The 23,410-nt window shown below is 47.4% G+C and overlaps 1 protein-coding gene across 5 annotated transcripts; it reads left to right on the top strand.

Annotated features, from left to right (window-relative positions):
- TUBGCP2 (tubulin gamma complex associated protein 2) lies at positions 1-23,323 on the top strand. 5 transcript variants are annotated; one of them, XM_053983803.1, is made up of 18 exons: positions 1-50; positions 1,829-2,088; positions 2,816-2,944; positions 3,252-3,428; positions 6,344-6,503; positions 6,875-7,082; positions 7,683-7,882; positions 8,365-8,554; positions 9,075-9,220; positions 9,802-9,982; positions 10,913-11,093; positions 11,291-11,463; positions 12,498-12,626; positions 13,072-13,192; positions 15,656-15,799; positions 17,103-17,231; positions 17,956-18,119; positions 23,019-23,323. In XM_053983803.1, exons 2-18 carry the CDS (start codon positions 1,939-1,941, stop codon positions 23,278-23,280), a joined length of 2,844 nt encoding a protein of 947 aa, XP_053839778.1. In that variant the 5' UTR covers positions 1-50; positions 1,829-1,938; the 3' UTR covers positions 23,281-23,323. The 5 variants fall into 5 exon arrangements, with proteins under 5 accessions (XP_053839778.1, XP_053839779.1, XP_053839777.1 ...); XM_053983804.1 differs by having other exon boundaries at positions 26-50; positions 1,916-2,088; XM_053983802.1 differs by lacking the exon at positions 1-50 and adding an exon at positions 611-669.
- The last annotated feature ends 87 nt before the right edge of the window (positions 23,324-23,410 follow it).

Consider the following 23,410-nt stretch of genomic DNA (forward strand, 5'->3'; position numbering starts at 1 on the left):
TGCTCGGGGCGCGCTTCCCCGCGCCGGCGGCCGCACTTCCGGGTGGGCAGGTAGGGATGAAATTAAATTTAATTAAATGAAATTAAATTAATAGATAGGATAGGGTAGGGTAGAGTAGGGTATGGAGGGTGCGACGGGGCGCAGCAGGACGCGGCTGAGGTGCTGCCCGCGCCCGGCGGGCCACGCCGGCGATGGCGGTCCCCCCGCTGTTGCCGGGGTGCGGTGCCCCCAGCAGGCCCCTCCTCGTGTCCAGCCCAGCGCCCACAGCTTCTCCTCATTCCCTACAGCCCTGACCCCCCGGCACTTCGGCAGCCCGCGGGAAATCCCAGTGGGATCACGGCCCGAAGTGGTGGGGAAGCTGGGCCTTTAAAGAGATTGAAGCTTGGGCTGCGCCAGCCTGTTCTAACTTGAGTCAGTTTTGAATGGAGGGTTGGACCAAGGCTTGCAGGGATCCCTTCCAGCCTAAGTGATTCCATGATCTTGGCAAAACAAAAGTGTGTCCTTGTGCTTGATACGTGGATCTGGATTGTATCTGCTTGATACAATCTCTGCAGGGTGTCACATGAAGCTCCTTATTTATCTCCTGACTCAGGGTCTTACTTATTTACAGAATCACAGGATATTCTGAGTTGGAAGGGACCCACAAGGATCATCAAGTCCAGCTCTTAGGTGAATGGCCCATTCCAGGATTGACCCCACAACCTGGGTGGTTTTAGCAGCAGGCTCTGACCTGCTGAGCTCATCTCAGGGTTCTGTGTCAGTATTAAAGTTGTTATGTAGGTATTCTGTAGGGTTTGAGTGAAGTTAGTAAAGTGTGCAGTGGAATAGGAGGACCCCTAAACTTGGGGAAGACTGCTTTGTGGTGATTTCAGAAGCAGCAGTGGGGTCAACTTGTCAGGACACCAAGCATAGCTTCCAGCATTCCTTCTGAATGAAAAAAATCCTCTGCTGGCCAACTCCAACTTAAGATCCTCCCCCAGGCTTAGATTTCCTGTCTGGAGTTGTCCCAGCTGCAGCAGCCCAGAGCAGCTGCGGCTGCCCCTGGATCCCTGGCAGTGTCCAAAGCCAGGCTGGACACTGAGGCTTGGAGCAGCCTGGGACAGTGGAAGGTGTCCCTGCCCATGGCAGGGGTGGCTCTGATGCCTTGAGAAGGCTGGCCTAGAACAGAGGCTGGACAGAGCTAAAGAATAAAGCAGGGATTTATTAAAAAGCCTCAATGGATGCACCTTGGGCTTGAATAAAGTGTGCCTTGTGTTGTACGTGTGTGTGACTTCTACTCCACTGCGTTGATGCCTTGTGAAGGCTGAGCTAGAACAGAGACTAGATGGAGTTAAAGAAGACAGTAGGGATTTATAAAAAGGCCTCAATGGATGCACTTTGGGCAGCACAAGAGCCCAGCCGGGGCTGCACCCACGATGAACCAAAATGGTCACAAAATGCACGACCACTCACGGGGCCTCTCACTTTTAAAAGTTCTGCTCCATTTGCACATTGGAGTTAATTGTCCAATTCCAGCTGCAGCCCATGCAGTCCCATCCTTGTTTTTCTCTCTTCAGCCCATGTTGTTTGTGGTCTTGGGCCTGAGATTTGGATCATTTGTCCTTGGTCCCCAGCTAGAGAAGGAATTGTTTTGTCTCCCTACTCTGTGAAGATAACTCACCAACCCTTAATATGAAGCCTAGACCCCCACACTAAAGCAGTACAGAATCTGAAAAATAGAAAGGCTAAAACCTGAGGCATCAGAATGAGATGGGCTTTGGGGTCCCTTTCAACCCAAACCATACAAGAAGTATCCCTGCTTGATTTGCTTCCTTCTCCTTTGTCCCAGCCAAACATCTCCACGTTGCAGAAGCATCTCCCTGGCGGGGCTGCTTTCCCCAGGAGCAGTGGGATAACCTGGCTGCCGTGTCCCCAGGGCTGGTGGCCCGAGCCGGGAGCATGAGCGAGTTCCGCATCCACCACGACGTGAACGAGCTGCTGAGCCTGCTGCGGGTGCACGGCGGGGAGGGCGCCGAGGTCTACATCGAGCTGCTGCAGAAGAACCGCACGCCTTACGTCACCACCAACGTCTCTGCCCACAGTGCCAAGGTCCTGCCCCGTTCTTCTGGGGATGCCAGCTCGTCCTGTTGGTGTCCGTCAAGGGAAAAAGGGAAAAAGATCTCTGGTCGAATCTGGGGTCGCGGTTCTGGCTGTGAAGTGGGAGGTCTGGGTGGGAAAAGGTGGAATGCTTGAGGGAGAAGAGGACTGAGGGGACTGGGGTGTGGGAAAGTTCAAAGAAGGAGGTTGTTTTGTGGGATGCTGGGAAGGAGTTGTTCCCTGGGAGGGTGCCCAGGGAAGCTGTGTCCCTGGATCCTTGGAAGTGTCCAAGGCCAGGCTGGACAGGGCTTGGAGCAGCCTGGGACAGTGGAAGGTGTCCCTGCCCATGGCAGGGGTGGAACAAGATTACCTTGAGCTTCCCTTCCTACCCAAACCTTTCCTTGATTCCGTGTTGAAATGAAAATTGTATAAAATGCAATTATATGACTAACATGTGACTTTTTTCTTCTGAATATCACCCAAATATTAGAGATAAAAGCCTGATGCTCATGACCAGACTCATACACTTCTATAGCTATATAACTCATATAGCTTTTATGGCTGTAAGGCTGCTTTTTGTTTTCATTTTTAAAAGCAATCCACCAGTCAAGCTCTAAGTGCTAGGAAGTCTCTAACTCTGTCTGAAACTTGGCATCTTTGTAATCTGAGCTGCGTGTTTGCTCTAATTTCATTTCATTTTAATTGTAACTCCATTTAATATTAACGTGGTGTTTTACAGGTGAAAATAGCAGAGTTTTCTCGAACTCCTGAAGATTTTCTAAAGAAGTACGATGAGCTGAAGTCTAAAAACACAAGACATCTGGATTCTTTAGTTTACCTGCTGTCCAAACTCACCGAAGACAAAGAGGTTGGTTCCTTGTTTAGAACTGGATGTTGAAGAGTAGCAACAATGCAATGATTTCAAGCACAGCTTGAATTGAAGTTCAGTGAAATCTGTAGAAATCAACAAATAACAAGTTCTAGCTTTCACTGAGTTATTAAAGCCCTACTGAGAGTTGTGCTCCTCTTGATATAATTCACTAAGACGTGGAGAACTGGGACAGAGAGAGATCTGTGGCTAGATTCAGCACAGCCAGGGAATGGTCATGTGTTTCTTGCTTTAGATTGTACTGCACAGCATTCACAAAACCTTTTCTTCGTTTGTCTATGTACAGACACTCCACTACCTGCAACAAAATGCTAAAGAAAGGGCGGAACTCGCAGCAAATGCAGCCACCAGCAGCAGCACGAATTTTTCCATCCCCTCATCCACTTCCAAGATGTCTCTGCAGGAGCTGGAGGAGCTGCGCAAGCAGCTGGGCAGCGTCACGGCCAACTCCAGTGCACAGCAGGTACAAAGCCCTTCCTTCCCAAGCCCTGGGCACAAAAATCTCCCTTCTGTTAGTCAGGCAATATTAAATCTTGGTGCTGTTCTTAGTAAAAGTGGCCTTTTTCTATTCCAGTCAGTTAAGGTTATGTTCTTTGAGGTTATTCAAGGTTAAATTCACAGTTAAATTCTTCCCTGTGAGGAACCCTGCACAGGCTGCCCAGAGCAGCTGTGGCTGTTCCATCCCTGGAAGTGTCCAAGGCCAGAGCTTGGAGCAACCTGGAAATCATGGAAAAGACAGAAAGGAAGAGGAAAACCAGATGGAGACACAGGCTTAGCAAACAGTTAAACATTTCATTAGCAGCAGTAGGTTGTGAGGTCAGAGTGCAAAATCCCAAATTCTGTTTCCTGTCATTATGTGTATAAAATACGAATATTGTATTGAGGTGGCTTGACATGACAAACAGGACAGGGAGAGAAAAAAATATGGTGAAAAACACAGGGGTCAAGATAAGGATATTTTGGCTGCAGAAGGCAGAGGGGCAACAGTGTATGGAAAATTGTTTGGACAGAGAGGAAAGGGGAAAAGATGCTCAGAGGTCCATAGTGCCTTCTCATGTCTGGTCAGCAAAATCTAACAGGGGACAAGGCTCAGATCACTCAGGCCTTCGATGGCAAGAGGGATGGACCTCTCATGCTTTGGGTGTCTGGGCTTGAAGGGCTCTACCTGAATGTGATGGTGGAGAACTCAAATCCTAAACAAAGGGTCCAACCCCTCACCCTGTCAGCAGTGCTGAGACCAGCCTTGTCCCACATCCACTGAAATACTGCACAGACACTGGGCCTGACTCATCCAGATCCTTCACAGGCAATCTGAGTCAAGTGGGTGATTTAGATCATGAAGGGGAGATGAATTTCCAGTGACATAATTGATCTTCTTACCAGGATTTATGTGTGAACTTGCTAAAAGAGGAAAGACCTAGAATTGCTGTTCTCTGGGATGTGCAATTCACAGCCAGAGGGATTGAAATGCCATCACAAGCCAAGATTTGTGCTTCCCTGCTGCTCCATTTGCAGTCTCTTCAGACTTAAAGAGCTGTAACTGTGTTAAAAGGCCCTGATGGGCTGGTGCTCAGGCCTGTTGAGTCAGTAAGGGCTGGGACTGGAGGGCATTCCTTGGAAGTGTTAGGTCTGCTCAGCCTGTGACCCAGTTCTTCTGTCTGTGAGGGTCACAGATGGAGCTGGAGGTGTTTTTGGAGCTCAGAGATGAGCCCTTCGTCGCCCTCCATGGATGTTGGCACTGCCATTGCTCAAGATGTCAGCTGCAGGTTCCTAAGCATGACAGTGGCAAAGTGCCACCCTGTGCCAAGGGTGTTGGGATGCCACCTGGGGGCCGTGTTCTCAGCCCTGGGAGTTTTCTCCAGGCTGTTGTTGAAGCCTGCAGTGACAGTGACCTAAATTTCGAGTTGCAGAGAGGTGATTCATGCCCCTGAGACATGTGCTTTGTCACCCTTGCCACAAGCGCTGTGCCATCTGCCCTGGGATTGCTTGGCACTGACAGAGAGATCATGCAGGCATTGGAGTTATTGCTTAGACCAGTTTTGGTCCAGGATTCATGGAGGTGGGCAAAGTTAAATGTTCACTTTCAGGTGGATGTGTCCTTTACAGCCAAAATACTGACTTTCTTGACCTCTGCCAGTTAAAAAAGTCACACTAGAGATGGATGAACTGCAACAGAAGTGCCCTTGTTATAGAATAAACACAGAATAAACATATAGAACAAATACAGTGCCTCTTGTTATAGAATAAAATCAGAGAGTCATCAAGTCCAGCCCCAGATTGAATATCACCATGTCCCCAGCTGCCATTTCTGCTCATGTTTTGAGCACTTCTAGAGGTGGTGACACCACCATTTCCCTGGGGAGCTTGTTCCAGTGATTAACCACTCTCTCAGTGAAGAAATTTTTCCTGCCTGCCTTTTGGGAAGACCTACTGGTGGCTGCCCTTCTCCCTAGCAGAACATGTTCATACAACCAACTGAGGTTTGCAGTTTCATGTGGGGTTCAGCCATCCTTTGAATTGCTGGCAGCTTGCTTGATGCTTCCTATTTCTCAACATGAAAGTCCCAGTTCTGTTAGGGGAGCAAAGGAAATCGAGGTCCTTTCAGCAGATCACCCACACATGATGTAAATAAGAAAGTAAAATGAGCCTGTGCATATCCCTTTTCACACACACATCTGTGGAGTTTCAGAAATGGCCTTCATCAGCCCTGTCTTTGTGCACTTGGGGCTCCAAATGTTCACGTAGGTTGTGCATCTCACAAGCTTCCCCAGCTGATGATTGATCTTGCACTCCATTTATTTTAGTGTCAGAGCTGGGGGTGGAAAGTCTTTCAGTCTTCGAGAGCTCACTTCCTTCGCCAACTCCCACTCAGAGCAAAAAACTCCATCATTTTCCAGCTCTCTGTGGGTGGATTTGTCTGGGTTGCATTTGGCATTGAGTTCAGAGGTGTTCAGTGCCCCTGGAATAGGATGCTGGTGCTTCTGGGAGGAGTTTGCTGCTTTCATGTGGTGCTCTCTCCAAACCAGCAGCCACTGCCTTCTGGTTGTGCATGTCCCCATTCTGCTTCCCTGGGTGTGCCCCAACACCCAGGCCACTGTGGACAGATGCAGAAAGGCATTATTTGATGTACCCCCACAGAAAAAAGGTCGAATATTAAAAAAAATAAGCATTTTTTGCAGCAGTGGGGCAAAATAGACTAGGTGGCACTGGGAAATTAAACCCTACACCATGCTACTGAAATACCAGCTATTCTGCTTTCTGTTCTCAAGTCCTTCAGTTGGTTTGCAGTCAATTTCTCCTTGAAATTAAACATTTCTTGGACTTCTGAAAGTCTCCTGGTTTTTTTTTTTCCTTTCTTTCCCTCTCTTTCTCCAACAGCCTCTTGAGCTTACACGAAAAATCCTTCGGGATAAGCAGAACAAGAAGAATTCTGGTCAGCCCATTCCAGTATTTCCGTCCTGGGTGTATGAGAGACCTGCACTTATTGGGGATTTCTTAATTGGCACCAGTCTAAGCACTGACACAACAGTACCAATAGGTATGTGAAACACAGGGAAAAATGCATTAATTTCTGGTGTTTTGTTCTCATTCAGAAATGCTGTTCAGGTGTTCACACTCAGCAAAACTTGGTCTTGGCACTTTTTTTCTACGTGCTGTTTTCTGGGTATTTGAATATTTTGGTGGCTAGGAGGTTGGGGAAGTTGTTGGTGTTGGAAGTAACTGGGTACTTTTGGGTGGAAGGATCAGCAGCAGGAGCTGTGGCCGGTGTTCTCTTGGCCACAGGTGTTGGATGCTGGATTTGGGTAGAAATGAGCAAAGGATTCTGTTCTTCAGGAAAGCAAGGTACAAGACTAAAACAGGTGGATGATGGCACATTGTGTCCTTTTTTTGTCTCCTCTTTGGAAACAGGTACTTTGCCACTGGCCTCCCAGGAATCCATGATTGTGGAGGACTTGCTGTACGTGCTGATTGGCGTGGATGGAAGGTACATCACAGCACAGGCCCTTGTGGGCAGGCAGAACAGAGCCTTCTCACTCGATCCAAACCTGGACTTGTCCATCAAGGAGTTGGTGACCAGGATTCTTCCTGTGGCAGCCAGCTACTCTGCTGTCACCAGGTACTGAGCTGGTTTTTGTCAGGGGAGGAGGCTCCCCTGTGACAATAGAGAGTCTGCCATTGTGCAGCTGTTAACTTCCATGATTAATTTAAGCTAGAGGGGTATAAAATGAGTGACAATTTATTCAGGTCAGTTTTAGCTACATTTCCTTTGCTGGGTTTTTCCTCTGTGCTGCCACTTCACTTTTTTGTTCACACAGCTTTTTTCTTTCCAGTCTTGGCCTTGGTAACTTCAGGTAAAATGCAGTTAGGATATATCTGTCTGTTCTGGCTTCTCTTCCCACTCTGCTATGAAATTCTCCCTATTCCCTGCTTTTTGCTCCCCTCTGGGCATCCAGGACTGAGAGAACCTTTGTGTGCTGGTTCTCACTTTCTGCGCAGTGCTTTTCCAAATGGTTCTAGTTCTCTTGTGGATGGAGAGGAAACATCTTCCCACAGCATTCCCTTCTAGGAAGTGTGGGATGGGAAATAAGGGAGAGGGACTGGTGTGCTTCCCAGCATGGCATCTACTGGTGTGCCTGCACAGTGTCCTGAAGGCAGAAGTTCTTGAAAATTATACAAGTTGCATTCCCTGAAAGAGCTTTCATTTTGCTTTTTACAGGTTTATAGAGGAGAAATCTTCCTTTGAGTATGGACAGGTAAATCATGCTCTGGCTGCAGCCATGCGGACTCTAATCAAGGAGTACATGATATTAATTACCCAGCTGGAGCATCTTCAGAGGCAGGGCCTTCTGTCACTGCAGAAGCTGTGGTTTTACATCCAGCCCACAATGAGGACCCTGGAGATTCTGGCTTCGCTGGGTAAATTTCCAAAATACAGTCCTTACATGTGGACAGCTTGTGAGAACTGTGCAGGGTAGCCAAGCAGGGAGGGCATGTCTCATTTTGATTTTCTGCTTTATTAAAGAAGAAAGCCCAGGGGAAGTGTACTTGTAAGGGCACTGCACTTCTTCTGGAGAAGAGCACTCAGGTTCTAGGGCTGAATGTGCCTTTGGAGATGTCAGGAGGCACCTCAGTGCCTTTTGCCTTCACAGTCCTTGCCCGTCCCATCAGCTGTATCCACCACTGGATACAGTGGTATATCCCTGGCTCCTTTCCAGACTCCTCTCCAGCTCTGTGTGGGTATAATCCCTGGAAGTTCCTTGCTTGCAGCTACACAGGTAGCTCAGGGGGCCATGTCCAATCTGGGGACCATTTAGGGTTTTGTTTCAGGACTTTTCAGGATGTAAGTGTCTTATATTGTTTTTTTTGTTTTTGTTTTTTTTTGTTTTTTTTAATTCTAGCTACTTCTGTGGATAAGGGTGAGTGTATGGGAGGATCAACCCTGAGCTTGCTCCATGACAAGACTTTCAATTACACAGGGGACAGCCAGGCCCAGGAGCTGTGCCTGTATTTAACCAAGGCAGCCAGCGTGCCTTACTTTGAAATCCTGGAAAAGTGGATATATAGAGGCATTATTAATGATCCATACAGGTAAAGAACAGTAAAAAATGAAATTAAATGCAAAACTTCAGAAATACTGATCTGCTTTGTCAAGTCTGTGTCGCCTGGGGGCCTGGAACAACCCTCTTAGAAGTTTTTTGGCTTTTGTAGAGTCACTTGAAGCATTTTGCTGTATTTGATACTCTATGCAGCATTTCTATTTCCCACGTTTTCAGAATCCTAAGGTGGGGCAAAGCTGAAGGTAAAATATCTGAAATTAATGCCTTTCTGCTGGTGAGAAGGTGGTCAAAGGCCTGTTTCCTCACCCCTGCACTGACAAACAGATAATGTTTAGCCTTGGTTTATGAATTCTGTAAAATTCTGTTTCTCATTGCAGATCATCAGAGACACTGCATAGTGCTTTTCCTCTTGCTTCACAAACAGATAAATTTCAGTTCTTGGTTGGATGTGTCCCTTATTTCTGATAGATCACTTTACCAGTTTGCAGGTCAAAAAAAGTAATCCTCATTGTACCACTTCCTGCCCCTAAACATCTGCTTTAACTGTTCAGTGAGTTCATGGTGGAGGAGCACGAGCTGCAGAAGGAGAAGATTCAGGAGGACTATAATGACAAGTACTGGGATCAGAGATACACTGTTGTTCAACAGCAGATTCCCTCCTTCTTGCAGAAAATGGCTGACAAAATCCTAAGCACAGGTATGTGCTTCTGCTGTGAGATGAACCTTGAGACAAGCTGGTCTTGTGTAAAGAGAAAGGAAATGTCACTGTGCCTTGCCACTTTATGGGGTTGTCCAGTTGAATTGGGAGCAATAGAAGAATCAGATGTAAAAAGAACCCCAAACCCTATAAATGAAACAACACAGGAGCCCAGCAGCAAGGGGAGCTGTCTGTCCCACTGCTTTTTTGTGGGTAGGTTTTCTAGCTGGATGGAGCTGGGCAGCTGAGGTTTGACTATCTGAGTGTTAATTTAAGCATTCAACCTCTTATCCTTGTACAAAGCCCTCCAAAAGTGACTTAAAAAAAAAGAGTTTCAGGCCACCTGCAGAGATGTTTTGTCACCACTGGGAAACCAAACCATTTCTAAATTTCCTTAAATGCGGTACCAGGTGCCTGTTTTAAAATTCTGTATCATCTCTTGAAAATCCTTTCCAACTTTCAGCACAACGTAGTGTAGACATTTCTCAGCATATCTTCCTCTTGAAGGGGATGGTGTGGAAGTTTCCCTGTTGGCTGTACAGCAGGTATGAATATGGGACATTCTTTCTTTTTCATTTCAGGGAAATATTTAAATGTTGTGCGGGAATGTGGGCGAGATGTCACCTGCCCTGTGGCCAAAGAGGTCATCTACACTTTAAAGGAGAGAGCTTATGTGGAACAAATAGAAAAAGCATATAACTATGCCAGCAAAGTTCTTCTGGACTTCCTGATGGAGGAGAAAGAGCTGGTGGCTCACCTAAGGTTGGATTTATTTTACTAAATGCATGATAAATAGATTGGTTCTGCTAAGGGACATACATTTTTGAAGTTAGCTCTGTTCTCTTGGGATATTACCAAGGTGTTCTCTCTATTTCCATTTAGAAAGGTTGACCTAAAAAATAAGAGTTGAGTTTTTTTCCCTGAAGAGGGAAGAAAAAAATAAAAAGTCTAAAATGATAGAAATGTTGAGTGGGAAAGATGTCTGGGGGTCTCTGGTCCAACTTCCTTGGAAGGCTGTTGCCAAAACTGTGTCAGGGCTTTGTCTAGCCCAGTCAGATCAGGAATCTGGAGGCACACTGTGTTATGGCTGTGCTCCTGTTTTTGCTCCAAAGCCTGCAGTGATCATGAGTGACCTCTGGCCAGGCAATTGGTTAATCCTCAGGCTCACCTCAGTACTACTTCCAGGATCCATGCCCACCATAGGTAACTCTCCCTGGTGCCAGGTGAAATTCAAAGTTTGTGTCCTGTTGCAGCAAATGTCTGCTGGATTTTAAAACTCAGCACAGATATTTGTTCATTGAGAGGAATGCAGGATTCTGCTCAGAATTGGCAGGTGCCCCTCAGCTGGAGGAGATCTGGGAGTTGTTCAGGACAGGAGTAGGAACCTGCACCCATCACACCCAGGTTTTTGTTTTGTTTTGTTTTTTGTTTTTCTAGACAAAAAAAAAAAAAAAAAAAAAAAAAAAAAAGAACAGCAGCAGCCCTGATCTGACTGCACAGAAGTGTCCTTACTGAGGGGGTAGGACCCATAAAAGACTAGTCTCCAAACTAGTTATTTATGGCTGTGTGCTCTCTGGAAAGATGAAACCCCACAGGCTCGTTGAATTGATTGCATTTGTTCCTTTAGGTTTGGTATGCATTAACCTAGGCTTTAAGAAAAGTCATCAATTGTCCCTTCATTTTCTTGAGCAGATCTATAAAACACTATTTCCTAATGGATCAAGGGGACTTTTTTGTTCATTTCATGGATTTGACAGAGGAGGAACTTAAGAAGCCTGTAGATGATATCATAACGACGAGGCTGGAGGCTCTGCTGGAATTAGCCCTGAGAATGAGCACAGCCAACACTGATCCCTTCAAGGATGATTTAAAGGTGAGAATGGGTGGAAGCAGAAGAGAATTGACTTTGAGCAGAAGGCCTGGGAGATCTGTGTGCCTGTGAAAACCTGCTGCTTCCTAGGTTGGTGCAACGACTGGAGAGTGACTCTGACCTTGGGCACCTTGCTGTTGTTCCACAGCAGCTGTGGGTGTCCTGTGGCTTCATTTTTTTTTCCTGCTCTTCCTTTACAGATTGATTTGATGCCCCATGACCTCATCACGCAGCTCCTGAGGGTGTTGGCCATAGAAACAAAGCAGGAGAAGGCCATCATCAGCGCAGAGCCCACAGAGCTCACCCTCAGTGGCCTGGAGGCCTTTTCCTTTGACTACATTGTGAAGTGGCCTCTGTCCCTCATCATAAACAGGTAAGGTGTCAGTCCACTGAGGGAAAAACAGGCGTGTACTCTCACAAGAGGCTTTCCATGCAAGAATCAAACATTCCTCAAACCTGGAGAGCAGAAGAAAACACTGGTATCTCTGACTGCAGACTCAAAGAATTCAGGCTGTTGCTACTCTAACAGGCTATTTTGCATTTAACTGGGTTGTGAGGGACCGAATGGTTGATTTTCCTGCAGGAATTTGCTTCTTGTTTCCCTGGAGAAACACTGATGTGAGCCAGAAGCAAATGGGACAAGCAGCACTGAGTGAACAGAGTGGCAGATTCCAAATTGCTGAATGCCAGCAATTAACTCCTCCCTTAATTTCCCCTCTAAAAATTCCATTGAATCGGTGAGACTTTCCTAACGACGCGATGCTTTTGGAATTTTGTCTCTTCCTTCCCAACAGAGTGTGTTAGCTCTGGTGGTAGCTATGGAAGTGAAAATAGGATTTGGTAAGGTTTCCTGAACTGTATCGACTGGAGCTCTGCAGACACCTACGCCGAAGTGTCTGAGCACAGACCTGAATCCAGTCCCAGAGCTATAAATAAGCAGCCCCATCTGCTTGTGACAGTGCATTGCTGGTGGGGTAATGCTGCCTGGAGCTTGGTTACAGCTTTTCCTCCCCTTTTTTGGAAAATCTGGCTAAATTCTTGGGTGAATTCTAAAATCCTGGCAAATTCTTGGGTGACCATCTCAGCCTTAACGTGGTGACCACAGTGTCTGAACCCTCCCTCCCAGCCCGTGTGAGTGACCCCTGCATGGAGCTCGAGGGAATTAGGGAGGCTGGTGATGTACCCAAGGGCAGGAAATATGGAGGAGGGTCTCCTTGGAGAAGAATTCTTTGGGGTGGTTGCAAATGTGACTCTCTTGCTTTGGTTCAGCGCAGATCTGCACGCGTCTGGAGGCGTGAGCAACATATTGTGTAAAGTCTCTTTACCTCTGAGCAGCCTCAGCCTTCACAGCTTGGTCTGTCAATCAGAGCAGGCCTTCATCTGGATGGGCTTCTCCTTTCTTTCCAGGAAAGCACTGACAAGGTACCAGATGCTTTTCAGACACATGTTCTACTGCAAGCACGTGGAAAGGCAGCTGTGCAATGTTTGGATCAGCAATAAGACAGCCAAGCAATTCTCCCTGCATTCAGCTAAGTGGTACAGCCTTTTTTTGTTAGTTTGTTTTCAGTTTTGGGTCTCCTTCTTGCTAATAAGATACCTCATGACATAGCTCAGACAATACTGAGGTGAAAAAGATCCTTACAAATGTCTTACAGGCTCAGAGATGTCAATTTGTAGCATTTTAGGTTTCACTCAATAGTTGTTTGTAAAGTTGCTTTAATATTTCATATAAAAATTTTAGTTCTGTATGAGCAAATATTTAAACCTATGACAGGTTCAAAATTCTGACTCTACTAATTGAGGGAAAGCCATGGAGAAAATAATCAGAGATGGTTTACAGTGACTATAATCCCTCTCACACTGCAGCAAGGCATTTTTTAGGACAGAAATATTTAGCTCTCTGCTTGGCTGTGCAAGCCTGGTGATAGTTCTCTGTGGCATTTGCTAGCTCTGAGCTGTGTGGGTGTGATTTCTCCCCTAGGTTTGCTGGTGCTTTCACACTGCGGCAGCGGATGCTGAATTTTGTGCAGAATATCCAGTATTACATGATGTTTGAAGTGATGGAGCCAACATGGCACATTCTGGAGAAGAACCTGAAGCTGGTGAGTGAAATTGGAATGGAAGTCTTAACAAATGTAGTGCCTAATTCCAGTAGCTGCAGCTGTCTGTTGATTTTGTTGGAGGCTTTTAAATATCTGGGAGCTGCTGTTCTTGCCACGTTGCAGAGTGCTGCTGTTCTGCACCACCTTTCTGCTTATTAGTCATACATCCCTTTCCTGTGCTGCATCCCCCTGTCTGTGCCCAGCTCACACTCTGCTCCCTGTTATGTAAAGGCAGGTTCTGCTCAACATTCCCATACACAGGAGAAAGAGACCTGTGGAAAAGGAAGGTGGATGCAGAGTGCAAAGATCATAAACTGGTCCAGGCATCTCCAGCTGATTCCTTGTCTGAGTTACAGTGCTCCTAGAAGTAGAGCCTGTGCTTTCCCTTCCATTAAACTGCCAAGAACTGGCATGCATGGAAAGTTTGGTTTTAAAGAGGCCATTATTATTATTATTATTATTATTATTATTATTATTATTATTCCCTCTGGTAGTCACCCTTTGATCAGACACTTCTGGGATGTGCATTTTTTCCTCTTACACCCTGAAAAACCATTCCTCTAAGATACCAAACCACCCAACACCCCTGCAATCAGCTCTCTTGGCAGCTGTCTGACAGCCCTTGTGGATCTTCAGCATCATCTGATCCTGCCTTACTTCTTACTGTGCCCTGAGGGTTTTTTTGGGGTCAGCTAACCAACATTTTTTGATGCCCTGTCATGTTTTTTTTCTGGAGAATTCACAGGAGGGAGCAGGTCTAGCAGAGTGTCTCTGCATGTTCTTGGCAAGCACTTCTGAATAAGAAGGGTTCATATGTCAAGCTCTTGGGTAATCTGGGAATTGTACTTATTTCTTAATTTTCTTGCAAGTTTAGGTATGCAAATATATCACTCAGTTTACTTTACATGCATGGAGGTCATTGTTGAAGTTATCCTGTCCCTGTTTTGTCCTTTCATTTGTACTTTAGGGGGGAAAAGGATGATCCTCACTGCTCTCATGTAGTGCCTTATGGTGCATTTTATTTGTCACACTTCTCTCTTGTGCATTCACTTGAAGATAAGGTGCTCTCTTCCTAAAATTGTAGCTGGGATCTTCATCTTCACAACATCACTGTCTTCATCAATACAACTTCATCATCATCTTCATTGCATTAGAAAGATGCATTTATCCCTGTTCTGCAGTAGCTTAAATGGATGTGGTGTTGGAGTCCAAAATGCAGTGAATTCTCAGAACTTTGGGCTTGTAAACTAAAGCTTAGTATTAAACACAGGATTTGATCTGAGATCTTGGAAAAGGCTTCCAAACTTAGGTGCTAGAAATGAGAATGTGGATTTATAGTTTAAAGCAGAGACATGTTAAGTTAAAAGGAAGAAAGTTTAGAGTTTCAGAGTTTAAGATACAGAAAAAATAAAAGTAGTTACAAGAGTAAACAAGAAGTTTAGAATGCAGCACTGGAGGTTTGTGTCTCATAACAAGATTGGCTGAGGAAGCTTACACTGTAACATGAGTCCATAAGACAAAATATTTAAGGATTGTGTCAAAAACATAAATATCCTTGTCAGCAGTGTTTTATTGGTCAATAAATCCTTAAAAGGGCTTGTAATTGGGGGTCTTGTAACCTTCTAAACCATGCAATAAAGATGTGAGCTAAACTCACCCTTCCTGCCTATGTAGAAAATAAGAGAAATAAACCACACCATATAAAAACTCAGAAATCCCATCTCTAACTCATTCAAAATTCCTTCAAAAATCCCCACAGTGTGGGAGGGGTTTCCTGCACTGGTCCTGCTGGAGCAGTGTGGGTGCCATGGCAATTTCAGTCCTGTGGTTCTTTCCTAAGCTTGATTTGTGTTCTGAGCTTCAGCACATCCTGTATCTGTGCAGGGTGAGAGGGAGTTTTAATCTATCATTTAAAACTCAAGACTGAAACAGCCTGTTGGAGTAGCAGAGATGAACAAAAATCTTACAGAACCCTCACAACACTGCATGTCCCAGTTCCTTATTGGCTCCTACAGCATATTTCTCAACAGCCTGGATGTTTTAATAATAAGATTATTGACATTTAAGATTCTTTTATTTGTTTTTCTCTTTTCCTCTTGTTTTCGCTGACTTTACTGAGGTTGTGAAGGTGGGAATGGCCTTGACAAGCAGGTTTAAAAACAAAGGAAATGCAAGTTCATAAAGCAGATAACTCCATCCTTTCCAGGGGAGGGCTTGGGTGATCAAAGCAAGCATGATTTGTGGGGAGGTGATGTGACAAATCAAAGGTTTAAAGCCTGTGAGGGGCTGTTGAAGGCAGCAATGCAGATGCAGTCTCCATCTCAGGATGTTTCTGGGAGCTCCACGAGGAGTTCCTCACTCTGAGAGGTCCCTGTCAGAGGCAGGGTGCTGGGCTGGAGCTTTGGGGCAGAGCAGCACAGCAGCCCTGGGTTGGTTTGTCATTGTTGGGCCGTCCTGTCACAGGCATCCAACATTGACGATGTCCTGAGCCACCACACGAGCTTCCTGGACAACTGTCTGAAGGACTGCATGCTCACCAACCCGGAGCTGCTCAAGATCTTCTCCAAGCTGATGTCTGTGTGTGTCATGTTCACCAACTGCATGCAGGTGTGTACAGCCTCCCCATGTCACTGCCAGCCCTGAGAATCCCTCTGCCACCCCCACGTGGACTTGTCTCGTTCCCTCTGTCAGCAGCTTTAGGGCTTGACAGCTCACACGCTCTCCCAAGTGGTTTTTGTGGCTTCTTACTCCACAAAATCTTCCTTTTTCCATGTTGAGCTCGGGTTTATATGGACCAAATTCCCTCTCTTGAGGTGTAAGTTGTAGTGCTCTGTAGAGACCTCTCTTAAGGGTGAGGTGATGGGCACATTCCAGCCAGCATCAGGGAGCCCACAGCTTTTCTAAAGCCCACTTTCCAGTGGGTTTAGGGAGATCTGTGTACCAGCATTGTCTTGGTTTGAAAGACAGGTGTCTGCTGAGGAAGGCAGGAGCCTCCCTTGAAATGGAAAATGTAAACCTCCTCCCTCTGGATTATTATAATTTTGAAATTAAGGAGCTCTCAGGCAAAGATATGGGAATAGGAATATCAGTTTTTTACTAGGAAAATTAAAAATATAAATGCAATAGTACAAGAACAAACCAAAACAAACAAACAAACAAAAAACCCAAAACACTGCCAGAGTCAGAACAGGCCCTGGCACCCTGTGGGTCAGGGTGGTGGCAGCAGTCCCATTCCATGGTGGCTCAGCCCTCCTGCAGTGCCAGCTGTGCTTCTGCTGGAGCAGGGATCCTGGACAAGGGTGGAGTTTTTCTCTGAATCTCCAGGGCTGGTGTAGATGGGCCTGGTGTTCCCTGGGAATGCAGTGGGGCAGAAAGCTGCTCCTCTGGGAATGCAGCGGGGAAGAAAACTGCTCCTCTGGGAATGCAGTGGGGAAGAAAACTGCTCCTCTGGGAATGCAGTGGAGAAGAAAGCTGCTCCTCTGGGAATGCAGTGGGGAAGAAAGCTGCTCCTCTGGGAATGCAGCAGGCAAAGCCTGCTGTGGTGTTTCAAGGGTCAGATTGTATCCAGGTACGAATGCTTGGCTCCTCTGTCTGAGTGGAGCATCCCCCAACGGGATGATGGAATTTTATCAGCCATGCAGGGACACTCACTGGCCATGAACAGAAGAGATCTCCTGGAGGGGAATTGGTTGTGGAAGAGATAAAGAAAACTGCCCAATGAACAGAAGATACCTGCCCCACCTCTAACAGATGGCAATTGAATACACAGCCCCATTTCCAGCCTCAGACAAGCAAGCTGCATTCAGAGTTAGCTTTCCTGGGAGTTGGGGTGGGCAGAGCTGAGCCTCGTGCTGTGCCACAATGGATGAAACGGGCTGTAACCGTGTCCTCAACGCTGTCCCCTTGCCAGAGGTTCACCCAGAGCATGAAGCTGGACAGTGAGATGGAGAGGCTCACCCTGGAGCACGGCACCATGCTGGGCCCTCCCACTGAGGAGGAGCGTGCTGAGGAGGCTGCCAAGAAAAAGCTGACCAACAAGGTGGGACACTCTGGCCAGGCTGGCCACTTGCAGATAGCCCTTCCTGGTTTCTAGACCATGTGTGGCCCCAAAAGCACAATCTTCGTGGAATTGTGGGTAATGTGGAGCACTGCTGGTGTTCACAAAGTCTGCTTTGAAGACCCTGACTCCCACACCAGTCCCTGCACTGGTTTTTGAGTTTTCAGTTGTGTTTTCAGCTGGCAGAGCCACATCCAGGCTTTCTGAAATGCCAGCACTTCACCATTCCCAGACTGTGAGCAGGGCTCTTTGCAGTCCATGGCTTTCATACCTGGGGGATTTGGCTTGTCCATATTTCTCTGTCTAGATGCACAGAGGGGGATTTGCTTTGTGGTTAGCAGATCCTCCTGTCCCTCTGGAAGCCCCTCTGGCACACACTGCATCACCACTGCAGTCACAGAGCTCCAGAGGTCACAGCCTTTCTTAGGCAGCACACATTTTCTGCCTACTGGCTTTTCCTCCTGCTTGAAAATGAGCAGTGGCAGCATGTATTTGTGGATAACTCAGCTGGGATCTACTCTGGGCATCTCCCAGGCTGGGCAGGGAGATTTTAACTACCAAGGACTTTAAAAGATTTCTTTCAGAGGCTGAGCAACTGTGAAGTTTGATGGCAGTATTTTTGAGCGGGTTAGGGAATGGAGGGAATAATTGCAGCCCCTTGGCAAGTGCAGATCAGCAAACACATGGGGCCATTCTGTCTTTGCAGCTTTTAGCAGAGCATGCTGACAGCCTGCACCTCACATCTGGCTTTGAAGCCACCATCAACAAGTTTGACAGCAATTTCTCCACACATCTGCTGGACCTGCTGGACAAACTGAGCGTGTACAGCACCAATGACTGCGAGCACAGCATGCTCAACATCATCTACAGGTGAGCCAGGCCTTCTCTGTCTGTGACTTCCCCTCCCATGGGTCCCAGATTCAGCTCAGGAAATGCTCATTATAGCTGAGAAATGTGTATATTTAGGAGCTCTGAGCAGCCTGGGCTAGAGGAAGGTGTCCCTGCCCATGGCAGGGGGTTGGAATGAGATGGTCTTTGAGGTCCCTTCCAACTCAGACCATTCTGCTTTGCATTTCAAACCAAGGCTTTAGAAAAACCCCAAAACACATTCCTTTGAATTGTGTGAAATTTCTCCATTAATATTGTAAGTGTAGTGTTCGTTTTCCTGGGGATTGCCTCACTGTGGAGACAGTGAATAAACCAATTTCCAAATACAGGGTAAGTATTCCAAGATGAGAAAATCATACAAAGTTTTGATCATAAAGAGTCTATTTTAAGTTCCCATATTGCATTTATTTAAATAAGCAGCTTCTCGGAAATCAAAATTCCTTCAGAAATACATAAAAGTCAGGTACACAGGATAAAGGAGGGAGAAAGAGAGCAGATGGAAGTTTTGCTGCTGGGTTTATAACCACTGTGTTGCTTTTTCAATTAAAAAAAAAAAAACTGGAAGTTCTGTTCCCTGTCCATCTGTAGTGGATATATTTTATGGTTGGCTGATGCCCTCACAGCTCTGTTGGGAGGTGCTACACCTGAAAGCAGAGAGAGAGGAAATGTTTTTTAAGGAGATTGTTGTCCACTCCTGGTGCTGTTTCTGACAGCATCTGACAGGACTGTCAGGATTCCTGGTACTTTGCAAACACTTCTTAGGTGAAATATTCCCACAGGAGACTGTGCTTCCAATTGTCCTTTTCTTCTGGGAACTTCTTGTCTAGTCACTTGTCCAGGTTTACACAAGCCCCTGGCAGTGCCCCAGGGCTGCTTGGTATTCTGAGCTCTCCTGCTTCCATCCCCTGTCAGGGGAGCAGCTTCCAGCCACCAGAGCTGCCCCTGTGGATGGGGCTGAGTCCATGAAATGGGAATGTTGGTGAGGACCCCTTCTCCACAGCCCTAAGAACTCTGGTTGGCTCCATCTCTGAAGTGACCAGAGTCAGAGGTCTTCTCCTCATCTTGGAATTTCTCCAAAGAACTGTTTGTGTGGCTGTGGTTGTTGTTCCTTTCAGGACTAACCAGGACCTTTTGGGAAAGGCTGGTGTTGCTTCTGGACAATTTATGTCACCCTTCATCTGCCTGGAGATGGCAGTTCATCATCATCAGGCTGTTGTAGGTTACAGGCAGGATCCATCTGTAGGAAAGGCTGGCAGGATTAAGCTTTCCTGTTCCCTGGTTGCCATCACTGCTGGGTGTCACAGGAGCATCCAGACTCAGGTTAGATTCAGGGATTGGGACCACAAGAGTTGAATCACCCAAGCAGGAGCATTTACTGCTCCTCAGTGCTCCAGCTCTCCTCCTTTATCCTTTTTTTAACAATTTTACCATCTCCAGTGCAAGTTCCAACAGAGGGGCTTGTTCATGGTGCTCCATCCAGAAGATCTTGATGGCAACTCACTCCATGATCCCAGGGCACAGGGGACAGGCCAACACAAGGCCAAATTTCCTACTCTTGTCATGGTGTGAATGTCACACACGTTCTGGGACAGTGGGACAAGCTGCTGCTGCACCCCACAGCCTGGCTGTGCATCCTGCCCAGGGTGCCACAGCCAGGAGGTGCTCCATCAGTGTCACAGCCCCACTTGGGGAGGGGTCAGCTGAGGCCAGCAGGTGACTCCTGAGCTGTGAAACCTCTGCAGCTGGTTCTTCCAAATACAGAGAGGTTGGGTTTTGCAACCAGCACTTCCTGCTTCAGGGGAAAGGAGAAGTGTGATGATGCAGATGATGCAGTGCTTCTGTCCATGGTTTGTGCTGTGGACAGTAACTCAGCTGCCCCCAGAGGCTCAGAGGAGGGCCTGGGTGCTTTGCCCTCCCTTTATTCCCATGCTCCTGTCCTTATGCCACCAGGACTGTCATCACTATCAAGTCCCTCCCCAGTCTCTGGGACCACTTGAGTCTTCACCAAGACATTGGACCTGCTGGACCTTTCCTGTCAACCCAGATGTCCCCATTTCCTTAGAAATCCTGGATGTAAACAGCCCATGGGACCTGCCTTTCCAATCCCATAGGCTGCTCAGGGCTGGTTTAAAGGGTGGCAACCCCACAATGAATGCCCAGAGGTGACATTTAGCTCCCATTCAGGTTGGAGGGATTCTTGGCTCGAGGCCTGGGCTCTATGGCAACAGGAACCTGAGAAGCAGAATGGAGACAGTTGCCATCTGAAATAACATATTTGAGCGAGTTTATAAGGAAGAGTTTATAAGACATACCACTCTTTTCTTCTAATTTATAACCCTTTTATGGGACTGCTTTCCAACAGGGATCATCAAGATGTCAGATAAATAACAAAATTCACAGTTCTGGTACTTGCTCATCATTTATTTGCTCCTGGTTAACACTTACTCATTTTGTAGTACTGAGTAACTGAGGCATTTTATTTTGGCATCAAACAACAGGAGATGGAGATGCAGAGGGTTTCCTTCAGAGCTCACAGGTGACAGACCTCTGCTGTGCCCAAGTCCTGCTCAGGTGTGTCATAGACTACAATCAGAAAATACCCTGAGGTGGAAGGGACCCAACAAGGAACATCCAGTCCCTGCACAGACACCCCAACAATCCCACCCTGGGAGCAGTGTCCAAATGCTCCTGGAGCTCTGGCAGCCTCGGGGCCGTGCCCATTCCCTGGGGAACCTGGAAGGTGCCCAGCACCCTCTGGGGGAAGAACCTTTCCCTGATCTCCAGCCTAAACCTCCCCTAGCACAGCTCCAGCCATTCCCTTGGGAGTGCTGGCAGAGGGCTGGCAACTGCAGGAACTCTCCAGTCACTCCAACACATCCCAGGAGTGAAAAGGAGTAGAAAAGGAGAGAGCTTTGTCAGCAGGATTAGTTAAGGCCACATTCTTAGAAATCTTAATCAGTGTGGTTATCAGGCATCCTTCCTTTACCAGTTTGGAGGAAACCGAGCTCAGAGTAGGTCACCAGGACATGAAGTGGTGCAAACCCCACTGAATCCAGCCACAAAGCAAGAAACTGCCACGTAAGCACATGCTGAGGAAGCACCACTCAAATTCTGAAGAAATGGTTATCAGGGATCACTTGAAACTAAAAACAGCTGAAAGGGAAGCCAAGCAAAATCTGCGAGTCACTGAGCTGGGAATGAAGCAGGTTTAGAAATGGAGCAGGTCCTCAAAGCAATGAGTCCTGGCCTTGTGTTTGAATCCAAACTTGCTCAGTGCTCTCACCTCAGTGTCAGGTTTCCCTGGTACAAGTCCTCGAGGACGAAAGCAATGTAAAGCTTTTCAACCAGGAGAGAGCAACAGATAAATTCCATCTGTCAAGGCTCTGTTTTCTGCAGACACCAAAAAATGTCAAGGAACAATATGTTGCCATTTGTGTGAGGTTGTTAAGCAACATGAAACTCAAATATTGTGCCCATTCAGTTGGTACTGGAGCAGCCTAATTTGAGAAAGGGAGAGAGTAACTTTTGTGTGATTCACGGGCCTGCACTGACTGCCTGCTCAGTGATCCAGGACACACGAGTGCATGAGCTGCACAGGCTGTGAGTGCTTTGGGATCTGCCATGGGAAGGTCACAGCAGGCTTGGGGCTGGATGGCATCACTCTGGATTATCAGGGAGATGAGATTGCAGTATCCCTGGTGTTGAGTGCTTTGGAGAGGCTTTTCCAAGTGTCACTTGTGGCTGAGCATCTTCTGACCAGTTGCTCGTGTTGGTGAATTGTGGATCCGTGGGAAGCATCCTGGTGTTAGCCAGGAGATGGTGGGGATGGAAACCTCAGCATTTTGTGGTGCTGTGGATTTTATGTGGGAGTCAGTGCCAGAGTTCAGTGCTGGTGAATTCTGGGGTTTCAGCAGTGCTGGGGAGTGGCTGGGAAGGTGCAGACACTGAGCAGCCCTTGTCCACACAAGACACCTGTGTGTGGTCTGCAGAAGACCTGTGAGCATTTGGTCCTTCCCGATGTATTTGGGAAGGATTCCTGATACATTTTCCTGTCAAAGGCCTGCTGTCACGGCATGGGCACGGAGCAGGCGTCACCAACACCCGTGGCACAGCACAGCCATCCCGTGCAGGGACAGGGCTCCCCGTGGGTGTCCTGGGGGAGGCTCCTGCTCACACCTCCCCTGCCTCAGGTGCGTTTTGTCCCTCAGGTTGGACTTCAACGGGTTCTACACGGAGCGCCTGGAGCACATGTCGGCTGAGCGCAGCCAAAAGGCCCCTCCGCTGCTGCCCCGCCTGGCCGTGCCCGCCCAGTGACCTCAGCCCACCCGCCCCACAAGCTGCAAACACACCCTGCCCAGACACAGGGGAGCCTTCACTCTCCTGAGATGTTTGTAATGTCTTGGGGTTTTGTTGGCGTTTTTTTTTTACTGTGTTGTACAATGATGTGTTTGTGTGTTGTAAAATGAATTAAATAACAGCAACAACAACAATCAGGGTTATTTTGTCTGTTAATAGAACTCAGGGTGCAAATTATTGTGAATGCTCCACCCCTGGAAGTGTCCAAGACCAGGTTGGACAGGACTTGGAGCAAACTGGGATAGTGGAAGGCGTCCCTGCCCATGCCATGGGATGATCTTTTAGTTCCTTTCCAACGCCAAGCCCGCAGCAGAGGAGTTCCAGGGAATCTGAATATTGCCTGAGGCAGTTTGAGAGCAGGTGCATAAAGGAAGGAAGAGAAATGTCTCCCAGGAACAAGGGGTAACCAAGGCCAGGGACACAGAGGCCTTGGAGGCAGGAGTGGGAACCTGGGGACGTGTGTGAGGGCTGTGGGCATGGGATGGAGTGCTCCTGCCCTTCCTCTCCCTCACTTCTCCTTTGCAGGGACCTCCCAGAGCTCACTGGAGGGAAGAGCCAGGTTCTGTGTGTTCCATGGCCTACAGCTGCTCCTCCAGCTTGCCAGAGGAGGAGAGATCCCAGGAGAGGGTGGGCACCACCAGCAAGCATTGAATCCCACGAGAAGTCATGGAGAGTTCATTTTTTAAATCAACTGCAAACTCCCAAGCGCCCATCGATGACTAATCCCAAATCCGTTCACACCCACGTGCCTGTGTCCATTTCCATTTCCTGGTTAGCCCTGGCCTGAAACACCAAGAAATACAAACGTGCCCGGCTTATCTGCCCTGGTATCGCAGCTCCAGTGCTTCCTGTGACAGTGCAGCCACCCCAGTGCCCTGAGTGCCCCTGCAGAGCCGCAGGACATGTCCCACCAGGCC

Source organism: Vidua macroura, chromosome 8 (assembly GCF_024509145.1).
Source record: "Vidua macroura isolate BioBank_ID:100142 chromosome 8, ASM2450914v1, whole genome shotgun sequence".
In the NCBI taxonomy this organism is placed as follows: Eukaryota; Metazoa; Chordata; class Aves; order Passeriformes; family Viduidae; genus Vidua; species Vidua macroura.